The 12,648-nt window shown below is 40.9% G+C and overlaps 1 protein-coding gene across 6 annotated transcripts in view; it reads left to right on the forward strand.

Moving 5' to 3' along the window:
* The window catches only part of arhgef4 (Rho guanine nucleotide exchange factor (GEF) 4), a 476,594-nt gene that overhangs the window by 449,255 nt on the left and 14,691 nt on the right, over positions 1 to 12,648 (forward strand). For 5 of the 6 annotated variants that reach the window (XM_073040794.1, XM_073040792.1, XM_073040797.1 and 2 more), the window contains 5 exons: positions 169 to 348; positions 3,239 to 3,433; positions 8,049 to 8,228; positions 8,487 to 8,719; positions 11,671 to 11,800. In XM_073040794.1, coding sequence (XP_072896895.1) covers positions 169 to 348; positions 3,239 to 3,433; positions 8,049 to 8,228; positions 8,487 to 8,719; positions 11,671 to 11,800 — 918 coding nt within the window. The remainder of the gene's footprint in view (positions 1 to 168; positions 349 to 3,238; positions 3,434 to 8,048; positions 8,229 to 8,486; positions 8,720 to 11,670; positions 11,801 to 12,648) is intronic. The other variant, XM_073040793.1, reaches the window with a different exon arrangement.

Here is a 12,648-nt window from a genome sequence, read left to right on the forward strand (position 1 = left end):
TGGTATTTCATTTGACTTAATCAACTTTAGAACAGCTTATGATCTAAAAGCGACTCTCATTCAGAGCATGAATGAATGTGAAATGTTTATTTTGCAAGTTGCAAGCTGAGGTCTGTGTACCATATTGGAAATGTAATTCAATAACTAACGTTTGCCAATTCCTCGCAGCTCATCAGCGATGGCAGTGTGGTCTACGCAGAGGCCCTCTGGGACCATGTCACCATGGATGACCAGGAGCTGGGCTTCAAGGCTGGTGATGTCATTGAAGTAGTGGATGCAACCAACAAAGAGTGGTGGTGGGGGAGGATCGCGGACAGTGAAGGCTGGTTTCCTGCCAGCTTTGTACGGGTAAGAGCCATCCATAGGGGAATATGCAGATTGACAATATTCACAGAGTGCCGTCCCTCCTCGTGGCATGCCGAGCAACATAATTGTGCCAATGTGATAGGATCATAAGCTAGGAGTGCAGTAAAGACAGCTTGTGAAAATTGGTAAGATTGGATTATTGAGCACCCTCCTAGAATATTCTGCTTGCTGTTCCTTAAGTTTACAAACATCTTCCCACATTTGCTGTTATCTCACTGACCTAATCAGTAAATTGAAAATGCTATGTTTTCCTGGCATTTTCTGTTTTTATTTCAGATTTCTAATAAATGCAGTTTTTAATGCTCACGGTGCAATTAAAGTACTGACATTGACCCTCAGACATAAGGCATTGCTTAACTCCTGCCAATACCAAAATGGTTTGAAAGTTGATCATTGAGAAAACAGATTTCATTGAGTCAGTAAGGGTAGAAGTGCACCTTAGACCACTATCACTAAGCACGTGTGAATTTATTAACCACTGGGAGCACTCATTCCTTGCACACCCAAGTTATTTAACTTTAGATGGACAAGTGCTAACCACCAGGAGGTGAATATAAAGCGCAGCTGATTCTCGCACACCCCATTAGTGCCAGTGATCAAAAATGAATTTCTCCCCACGATGCCATTAGTAGTTACAGAGTTACTTCGGTGAACAAGTAAAGACAGGCCCTAAATTCTTAGCAGTGTGGAGGAACAGAGTTATCTTGGGATCTGCATCTATAGATCTCTCAAAGTTGCTGCACAAGCTGACAGGGTGGTTAACAAGGCGTATGGCATGTTGGCCTTCATTAATCAGGAGCTGAGTTCAAGAGCCTCAGGGTAATGTTGCACACAGCCCTATAAAACTCTGGCTACAACACGCTTGGATTATTGTGTTCAGTTCTGGTTATCTCATTATAGGAAGGATGTGGAAACTGTAGAGAGGGTACAGAGGAGATTTGCCAGGGTGCCATCTGGGCTAGAGAACATGTGTTATGAGGAAAAGGCAGAGCAAGTTAGGGCTTTTCTCTTTGGAGCGGTCTGTGATGACAGGCAATGATTGATGTGTATAAGATTATGAGAAGCATAGGTAGAATGGACAGCCAGCACCTTCCTAGGTACCAGAGCACACCTGTTAAAGGTAAGTGGAGGAAAGTTTAAAGGAGATGACAGAGGTAAGTTTTTGCACAGTGAGTGATAAGTTGCTGCAATCTACTCTCTGCAGCAGTGGTAGGGTCTGATACAATGAGTTATTAAAAAGACACGGATAGGAATACTGATATAAGAAAAATTAAGGGTTATGAGCTGTGCAGGAGAGAAGCGTAGAAGGATTAGATGGATTGTGCAGTGGTTTTATATAGATCAGCACAGTATTGTGGGACAAATGGCCTGTACTGTGCTCTCAATGACTTCTGTGCTAATTAGGATAGGTCTGTTTAAAGGTCTGGCATAACTTAATCCTGAGTTGTTCAATTACTAAGGTTTGAATTTGCCAGGTGCTGCTCAGCCAGACACTCAAAAGGTTGAATAGATGCTAATGCTATCAAGCTGAGCCTGTAGACTGCTATCACCGACTCTCTGAAGCCACGGCTGTCACACACTGGGAGGAGTTGAAGGAAAACCTGTGCAGTGTCTCAGACACTGCACTAGAGGCCTTGTAGAGTAGAAAAGGTACCCTGTACCCACAAAAGGAAGGAATCCACGCTACCCTCTACCATACCGCAGCTGGTGTTGCAACGTGTTACTTTTAGATTCAGCTCAGACCAGATAATTGTGACATATTCCAGAGTGGAAGAAGCTCACAGAATAAACAGTATAAACAGTACAGCAATAAATACAATGGTAAATACAGCAATGAATACAAAATGGCAGACTGATGCAGCAATTGTAGTGCAAAGAAATGCTGAAGTGGCAATAATGGAATAACTGTTGCAATTCTCATTAATTTGGAAACAGCGCTCCCTGTGTCTGGAACAACATTCTTTGTATTGTGGTGTGTCCCTTTGCAGGATAGCTATAAAGACTTGTCTAGTTGGGGTTAAATGCTGATATCCTCAAGAACTTACAGCTCCTTGATAAGAACACAGGTTTTGATGTAAATACATTTTGTTTCAGTGTGGTATAAAAGAGAGAAATCTAACATTACTCTTCTGTGAAACTCACAACTGAAGCCCTTGCTCCCTGTGATGTTTTCTCCAACAGAGCTACCATGGCCCTCAGTGCTGTTTCAATGCTGATTAAAGATGTTGGACTATTTCATAGCCCCAGAAACCTTTCAACAGCAGCAGAAATTCTCTGCAATTCTCTGGTCTGCTGGATGCTTTTAAGAGAGGGTATAGGTTTGAGTCCTTTCCACCAAGATGTCACTGTGCTTACTAAATTCATGAATGCTATGGAAAGTGAAAGTAAAACTATAATTATGGTCCTTAGTTACATTTAGTTGCATTTAATTATGGTCCTAGGGTACAAAAGTTACAGAAAAGTTACGTTTTCTTTTGAACAGTTGGTAATTGATGGCTGTTAATTAAGAATTATACATGCAATAGTTAAAGAACTTTAAGTAAGACAGTGAAGTAGAAAGATTGCTTTGCAGCAATAGAGATAAAAACACAAAGGACCCTGTCAGTAACGTGCTGGGAGGGAGGATTGTGATCAAATACACAGGCTTAAGGAAGTGGTGTATGCATGGTGGCTTAGGAAAAGCAAGTGATGCACAAATGAGATGAGGAATGAAGTGGTTATGACCAGTAGCTGGAGAAGGTAACAAAGACAATAACATAATTTCATCAGGCCTACATTCATGGAACAAGCCTACATAAATGTCTCTAATCCCATTATGAACACAGTGTTGCTTAGAGGATTTATAGATCTGCCTTTCCTTTCATTCCTAAAGTTGTGGGTCAACCAGGATGAACCCATGGAGGAATATCCAGTCAAGGTCAAAGGCGGGAAGCCTGATGATCCCAACAGTACTGACCACTGCTCAGCCGCAGGCCAGTCAAAGAAAGACCAAATGCGGACAAATGTCATCAATGAGATTATGAGCACCGAGAATGATTACATCAAACACTTAAAGGATATCTGTGAGGTAAGGCCCTGGTTGTCACTTTACAAATGTGATTTGTGTGTGGTGTTTGAAGAGAAAGGTTACAGCCTAACTACCAGTCGTCTTTTATTTCTTGGTACAGAAATTTTATATATTAGCATGGATTTCTTCATAGAGTTTCAGGTTGTTGTTTCTGAAGTGGGGAAGATGAAATGATATCGACAGCAACACTGGAGAAAAAGGGGACATTGATTCATTCTATAAGTAATAGATCCAGAGATTAATTCCATACACTGTCATCATTGTCATCATTGTCATCACTGTCATCAGGCAAAATAGTTTCTTGTGAACCTGCTTAAAACAGTTTTCTATTGATATTAAATATGTACATATAGAGAGTTGATAATAATATATTCATATATGATAACATTGTGGATAACTGCTGACAAACCAAGACATTTAGTTGTGAAGAGAATAGACTAAAAAAGTTTGCTTTTCAGCTTTGCTCAATTTGATGTTTTAGTAGTTGTGTTAAGTATTGAGCATCACTGAAGTTCCATCTTCCTAAGTGGAGAAGCTTTTTATATTCAGCTGCTGCAGAAAATAGACACTAATTTTCCTTGGCGTCTCCCCGCTTCCTCTCCCTCCTGAAGATATGAGCCAACCTGTTACCTTGGTAGCCAGCCCAACTGTTCACATCTAAGAATAAGTAGTTACATTCACACTGCTGCCAGAGATGGAAAATGAATTAAGTCTGCTGCAATACAAAGAAAAGGGAGAAAATATAGCCAGTACAGTCCATATCCTGGTGGCTTCCTTTGTGTTTAGTAACAGTGGCATACAAATACTGAACAGCGCTAAATACTGAGAATCTACTTGAACATAATTTTGTGGAGAATAGGTCTGGTCACGTTGCTGTGGTCTTTTTCCCGTTTAATTTAACTGTGCAACGCCAGCTGCCCACATAGAAAGAGTAGACAGAACACCTTTGACCACACTTCAGTCGGGCTGTGGTCTGTAAGGATGTTTTTGAGGCTGTGTGGGAAAGGAAATGGTGGAGCCTTTTCTGTGGGTGATGTGAAAGTTTTGTCATGATCTTGTTTGGCTGGTGGTGAGAAGGGCCCTACATGACAAATTTGTCACTGTATGCTGGAGTGGGGATATCCTATTTCTTTCTGGAATGAGTATTTTTGCCAATAGGCTCTGATGAGGGATGCAGTGGTCTTTGTAGAGTACTTCCCGAACACAGGGCCCTATTCTCTACAGGCCGTTCTCAGGGTGAACACTGAAACCAGCACTAACTGCTACTGGAGGACCGCTGAGTAGGTGGAAGGTGACCGCGGGTCTCTCTGAAACATGATGCCATTTCCATCGAACGGGCTAATCTTGACTGAGTATGGAAGCAGGCACGTTCCAAGACATAGAACCATGTGTTCTGAAGCTCAGAGAAATAGTAAATGTTTTATATGGAAGGTCACAGTTTAGGTCCCTATAACATTGTGTACTGAGGGGCTGAATTGTCTGTGAACCCTCATCAGATTGCTTGATCATGATACCTTGAGTGAGAAGAACAGATGCTATGGTGATATAATGAAAACCTGGTCCATAAGGATAATCTTTCAGCAGAGATTGTAGGTTTCATTGTATATCCCTGTAGAACAGTGGGTCCTCTAACAACCAAGTTTCAAAACTGAACCACAATGAGCTATACAGCCCTTCAGGTAAGTTTCACCATTCAGTAAGACCATGGCTGATTTAATTCCAACTTCAACCTCACACGCCTGTCCATCTCTGGTAAACTTCCACCTGCCAGCCTATCTACCACTTCCTTAAACAATATTCAAAGCTTTGCTTCATTGGTTTTTGCTGAAGAACATTCCTAAGGCCCATGGTCCTCTGAGAGAAACAAATCCCTCCTCATCTCTGTCATATGTGGGTGGCTCATAATTTTAAAGCAAAGAGAACTGGTTGTAGAATCAGTAAACAAACTGCTGATGGAAGTCAGCAGGGCAGTCAGCATCTGTAGAGGGAAATACAGAGTCTTCATCCAGTCCATAGTTAACTGGCAACACAATTCCACCAGCAATTTGTTCATTTTTAGCTTCAGATTCCAGCATCTGCAGCCTTGTGAGTCTTTATGATTCTAGAATATCCTACACAAGGAAATATCCACGTCAGTCCTGTCAGCACTCTTCAAACTCAAGTCCCTTTTTACTTGTCCAATGGAAATCAGTTCTACAGTTCAGTTTTGACCAATACTTTGAAGAGGTTTGCAGGAAAGTGACATTGGTGCAAGGTAAAATGAGCATCTGATTCTGATAGTGCAAATGCCATTTGACAGCACCATTAAATATAGCTTATTTCACTTTACTGTGGATTTCAAGTGGACTGATGAACATGTTTGAATTTATTCGGCACTTTATGAAGAGGGCCAACCTGGCTGATATTCCAAATTGCCTGGTTAATGCCAGTACTACAGTTTACTGGAACAGCTTGGATAGAGGCACAGGTCATGCTGAATCAGGTTTCATTGCTTTAGCCAGGCTCTTTTCTGGTCCCATCGTCTTTGCCACATTCAGCATCCTAACACATTCCTTCAGACCATCTGGAGAGAATTGGATTGGCCAAAGACTGACTTGTATGGTGACGATTGTAATGTCAGGAGAGAGCCGAGATAAATCATCCTCTCAGCATCTCTGACTAGACATACAGTAGTTGTGAGCTCGCTCATATTTTCTTCAGCACTCAGTCCTGACTTTATTGAGAATGGAGCTATAACTGGCCAAGTTAAGTATGTTGCTATGGTGCTGAGATTTTAGCACTTCAAATAAGTTCTCACCTTTTGAAATTTACCTGAGACGGCATCAGGTGAGGGCAGTTCCATGCATGACTGTGGTGTTTTAGTAGTGAATAGCTATGGTTAGATGTGACATGACTGAAGAGCTTTGCTCTGATCCTGTTTTTTTTTTGCTCTTTAACACACACGCATTCCTGTTCTCCAGCAAAATTGATGCAGGACATCAGGTGTGATGTTCTGGAATGGCAGGGCAGGTCTGAGGGGCTGAGTGAGATCGTATTTCTCATGTTTATATACATTGAGATTCACATTGGCAAGAGTAGACTGCTCTCCAGTAGCCATACATGAAACTCCCCTCATTCAGTGTATCGTCATAAATTTCAGAGAATGGGAAATTAGCTCATATTCCAAAAACCTAGGGTTACTTTAGCACCTTGGAAAAGGAGGGATTAATAAAGAAAGAAATTAAGTTAGCCAGAAGTATAAAAGCAGAAAGAAAGAGTTTTCATAGATATTTAATATATTTTAGAAAGCATTGGGCAAAAAAGCAAAGAGATGACAGGCAGGTTAAACCAGTGTTTTCCATAAGTTTTCACCATAGAGGATACATTTGGAGTTTGAAGTGGAGGGAGGATCTTTGGTTCACCAGGGAAATGCTATTGGATCTGTGGGATAACAAATCTCCTAGTCCTGGTGGACTTTTCCTAGGGTCTTAAACATGGTAGTAATGAGATAGTTGATGTGTTGGTTTTACGTTTGAAATATTCCTCAGATTGAAGAATACCAAATGTAACTCGTTAGACAAACAAAGAGGGAGACAGAAAGCATGAAACTACAGGTCTGATGTAGCAAGTAAGTGGCACAGGTTCCGTGCTGAACTCAGCTTTGTACAATATTGTACTTTGAGGTAAATGTAGACATGAGGAGTTTAAAAAGAGGGAGAGTTAAGCTAAGAGAGCAGGTGAATTCAATATAATGGAAGAAAATGTAAAATTGTCCATTCTGGCCAGGAAAATAAAAGAAAGGTATAATCTAAATGACAAGAGATCTAATGTGGGGCTCTGGAACTCTCTCCCTAAACTGATGATGAAACCTGATCCTTGAATGCTTTTAAGCCAGAGATGGATAGATTTTCAATAAACGCATCAATGAAAAGTTTCCAAGACCAGGCAGGATTGCTGAGATGAGGTTACAATCAGACCTCTTTCTAATTTGTCCTTTTTGTATGTACCACTGGCAAGGCAACCCCATGCACAACAAGATTCAATTTTGGGATCTGATGTTCTGCTGAGTTGTCACTGACCTGAAACATTAACACTTACTCCCTCTGGAGATTCTGTGTGATCTGCTGAGAACGTCCAGTATTTTCTGTATGCATGCCCCTCCTGATCTACATTCTTCAGTTTACTGTACAAACACACTGGTGGGATGGACTATTGCCATAAAGAAAATTTAAAATAATATCCCCCCTGTAGATAAAATTGTTGAACTTGGTCTGTTGAAAATTTTGAAGTAGATAGATAGATACTTTATTCATCCCCATGGGGAAATTCAACATTTTTTTCCAATGTCCCATACACTTGTTGTAGCAAAAACTCATTACATACAATACTTAACTCAGTAATAATATGATAATAATAAAGTAATAAAGTAATAATAAAGTAAGGTATTTTCAGTCTTTTGTAGCCTGTAGGAGATTTTGTAGTATAATAATAACACACTAGAACTGCTTTGGAATTTCAAGGACATTCTGAATTTGCTTCAGGTGCATAGGGTAAATAAGAGAAGTTGTCTATTCTTCTCCAAGTGCTCTACAACTGCATTGTGTCTCAGGTAAATCTATACAATTATTCCCAACAGGGTTATGTTAAGCAATGCCGAAAAAGGACAGATATGTTCACAGAAGAGCAGTTACGCACAATCTTTGGGAACATTGAAGACATCTACAAATTTCAGAAAAAGTTTCTTAAAGGCCTGGAAACTAAATTTAATAAAGACGAACCCCATCTGAGTGAGATTGGTTCCTGCTTTCTTGAATTTGTGAGTAATTTTTGGCCATTCTTCCAAAGAGGATATTTAAGAAAAGAAGCTATGTTTTCATTTTAATTAATATTGATTAATTTCCTCTCGTATTTTTTAAATGTTACTTGGAGATGTTAGAAGAACTTGCATTTATATTGCACCACCTGTGTTTCAGGTTACCACATTAAAGACTAAGATCAAAGTCAGCCCGTCTCAGAGTAGATCTTCCTTTTGTATGTCATCTGCTGACTTTTCTGTGCTGTGCTTCTTTTCCAGCAGACAGATTTCCAGATATACTCAGAATACTGCAACAACCATCCCAATGCTTATGCAGAACTCTCTAAACTCATGAAGATCAACAAATACGTTTACTTTTTTGAAGCTTGTCGACTGCTCCAAAAGATGATTGACATTTCTCTGGATGGGTTTCTGCTCACACCAGTGCAGAAGATTTGTAAATATCCACTTCAGTTGGCAGAGTTGCTCAAGTACACCAACCCTGAACACAGGTAAGGGCTGCACTGACTGGTATTGTCTCAGAGAGTGAACCAGCATTTCAGTATACCAGACCTTTGATCGGCCTAACCAAAGTGATCGAGATTTCGTACCAAATAACTGGATTTTCCTTCTGCTGTTGTCAGTTTTAGTTGCAACAGATTAAAGGCTCACATTCCCAGAAGAAGAACCTGTAGTTTTACTGTAGCAGTGGATTCTTAATTGCAGTTACCATCCCAGTTCCTTGGTTGATATTAATGGGGAATATAAAATCAAGTTATGTTGGACGCCTTCTTGCAGGTGAGGCATTGAAAAAAGGCTAAACCCTGATTGTTAGCTGATGTAAACATGGAGACCTCAAGCTTCTGTTGTAATGGTTAAACAGTAACCTAAGTGAAGTATTTAAATTAACCTAAAAATGAATCAAATCAATACAATAAAAAAGCTACCTCCTCTGGTAGGATTTTTATGAGCAATGGGAGAATAAAACTGAACCAATTGGGATTGTAAGCAGAAGTTATTTTCAGATTCAGATGTCCATTGAAACAGGCAGTCAAATGTGTCCTTAACAGCTAAGGATGTGCTGGGGGCAGTCCACAGGTGCCACCACACATTCCAGCATCAGGCGTACAGTCCTCAGCAGAATAACACTGAGTTCAACAAAACAACAACTGTGAAACAAACCCCTTCCTCCCTCCCTCTGACCCACGTATATGCATATTCCCCTAACCCCAGACAAGCTGTTTTCAGCCTCGTGGATTTGCAGATACGGGCTCCAATCAGCAAGCCTCAACTAAACTGCTGATTAAACTTCAGGCTTCAATCCAGACCTCTGATCGAACTTGGGGCTTCGATCCAGACCTTGATCGAACTTCAAGCTTTGTTCCAGACCTCTGTTTGAACTTTGGGCTTCAATCTAGACCCCTGATTGGTCTTTGGGCTTTGATCCAGGCTTCCCAATCGAATTTCTGTCTTCAATCCAGACCTACGATTGACTTTTGGACCTCATCCTTCAGTATTGACCTAGTACTCACAGATGATAGTGGATGAGGGCCTTAACTCCAAGCTTTGAATGCTGGCATTGCTGATGATGTGACCCTGAAAACTAGGCCTTGAACTCTGGTCTCACCAATGATGGGACCCCAAATCTTCTTGCCAAAATCATACCATGACCATGGCATGTTTGATTTTCACATAATGCCTGATAAAAACCTTTCTGTCAAAAGCTGGTTAATTAGAATTCTTCAAACTGAGATTAATTTATTTTTGTAATAAAAGTTGCCAGCTACATCGAGTTGTGTCAGAGAGAGAAGAAAGGGAGAACAGGGTGGAAGGCTGTGTGAGTTCACATTCCAGTCAAGATGGCACCGAGCTTCAGCCTCCATTAACGTCATGGCTCAGACTTAATTGCTTTTCAGTTTCTTAGAATGGGTTTTAGGGGCAGCACGGGAAGTTGGAGGACAGGTTAGGGTTTGGGGATAGGGATGAGGTAGTTCGAAGTTAGAAGCAGTAAATGAAGAGTTAGGGAAAAGAGTTGGAATCCAGGTTGGAGCGCTCCGCAGTAGAAGGCCAGTGAACCCTGTGGACAAAAAGCAGGATGGCAGGTGCTGAGATGAATACCAACAATAGCCATGATCAATGACTAAGGTTGGCCCCCCACCCCTTAGTCAGTGAGTCCCAGGGTCTGGGGTCCATGCGAGTCTGGAGTTCAAAGCCAAGAGTTCAAGTCCCATGATCAACATATCCTGGGGTTGACAATGAAGGGCAAAGCCCAAAGATTGAAGACTAGTGTAGGTGAGCCCAGAAGTTGCGGCTCAATGTTGGTTCGTTTGGAAGTTGGAGGCCCAATGTCAATGAGTCTGGGCCAAGGACAATCCCCCAGTTTAGCGAATCCTAGGGTCAGAAGCCCATGCAAGTCTGGAGTGAGGCCTGGAGTTTAAAGTAACATAATCAGTAAGTCCTGGCATTGATACCAAAGGTCAAAGTCCCAAGTTGGCGAGTCTGGAAGTCACTGCCCAATGGTTGAGGCCCCTGTGTCAGTGGTCTGGAAGTCCGAGACCCTTTGTCTGCTAGTCTAGCCTGGAGGCTGGAGGCCCAGAGGTAACTTGCCCTGGAGTTGGAGAGTGTGTGTGAGTGGTTGGGAAGGTGGGAGGGGAGGGCAGGGAGAAAAGGAGCTTGTTTCACTGTTGTTTTGTTGTGTTGTTGCTGTTGATTGTGTTGTTCTGCTGAACATTGTGGATGTGCTCTGTTGGCGCCTGAAAGTATGGCAACATTTGCAGGCTACCCCCCAACACATCCTTAAATTGTGTTGGTTGTTACCAGAAACAATGCAAATCTCAGCTTGCTGTGGCTGTGCCTCCTGTCAGACTCAGAAAATGTTCCATTCCTCATCATGGTCACCTTTCCTTAACAAGTAAAAGACCTCACAGTATTGCAGCACAAAAGAAAAATAAGGGGTGCATTATAAGCAGTGGTCAGAGGCTTTAGGAGATGGCAACAGTACATTCTTCAATCAGAAGGCAATGGCTGGTTTGGTTCCATATCTGTGAGGTTATCATGGCCCTATCAGTCAGTTGAAAATATTTTATTATAATTAAAAAAGCAGACAATGCTGCTTCCCTCTCTGTAGAAACTGCCCATCCTGATGATTATTTCCTGTAGTTTCTGTTGTTAATTCAGATTTTAAATATCTGTAGATTTTGCATTTCTGCTATTTGGTTATGTTGTTATAACACCTTAGGGTGATGAATAGAATGTAATTAACATTGGATTGCCTCGAAGAAATGAAGTAAGAAAATAAAATGCAACTGCGGTTGCTTTGAACATATAAAGCACAAAATATTTATACAATAAATCAGCGAGATGGAAGCATTCCATTGATAAACAACCTAATATTTGTAGAATGTTTGGTTCTTATGGGTCTTTCTGCATCAGGGGTACATTAGAAGTGATTTCTTTCATTTAGGGATTACAAAGACGTTGAGGCTGCACTAAATGCCATGAAGAATGTGGCCAAACTGATCAACGAACGCAAGAGGCGGCTGGAGAACCTGGACAAGATTGCTCAGTGGCAGAGTTCAATTGAAAATTGGGAGGTAGGAGAAAGGAAGTAATGACATTTTTATCCTGCGGTGCAGATGTTTCTGTGCTCATGATCTCTTGTTGATGACTGATTTTGTTTTTGAAGAGTATATAGCTGGCTTCCTGTATATATTAAAGAGTGAACTTGGCAGATATTTGTAATCAAGAGATATGCAGGAAAGGCAGAAAATGTGAAGTTGATGCTCGGATTGAAGGGAGGTTTAGGCTTAATGGCAGCTTTGTATCTTCCTGTTCCTGTTTCCCATGTTCTTGACACAACGTGACTTTCTACTCTCTACCACATTGTACAAAACAAAACTCATCAGATTTTTATGATGGGATTATCCGCACACATCCAGACATCTGTGGGTTTGGCTGCAGTGGCATGATTATAGAGTATAAAGTACTTATTCCTTCCGTTTGATAGTTATAATATCAGATAATATCGCAATTTGGAAAAGAAAAGGATTTGCAAAGCTTCATCATAATGAAGCTAACCTTAAGTAATACTAGATGGGAGCACTTGCTTTAGCTTTCAAATCATCGTGTGCACTTTGGCTAATATTCTGACAAGGCATGAGAATGCTTTGTCATGTAAAGAAATACCATCACATTACTGAAAATAGCCACCGTTTGACGATTCCATATTACGTTGGCCAATATTGTTTGTACGGTGTGTTATTTTAAGAGGAATACTTGGTGATACCTTGAGAGCTTTTTAAAACTGTAAAAATGTTTTAATATTCCAGGTGCAGTCTCACTAGAGCCCATATAATTCCAGTAAGATGACTTGACTCTTCTTCTCAAATGCTTCTGCAATAACAGCCTTCCATTTGCCTTCCTAATAATGTGTTGTACCTGA

The sequence above is a fragment of the Hemitrygon akajei genome, chromosome 3 (genome assembly GCF_048418815.1).
Source record: "Hemitrygon akajei chromosome 3, sHemAka1.3, whole genome shotgun sequence".
Classification (NCBI taxonomy): domain Eukaryota; kingdom Metazoa; phylum Chordata; class Chondrichthyes; order Myliobatiformes; family Dasyatidae; genus Hemitrygon; species Hemitrygon akajei.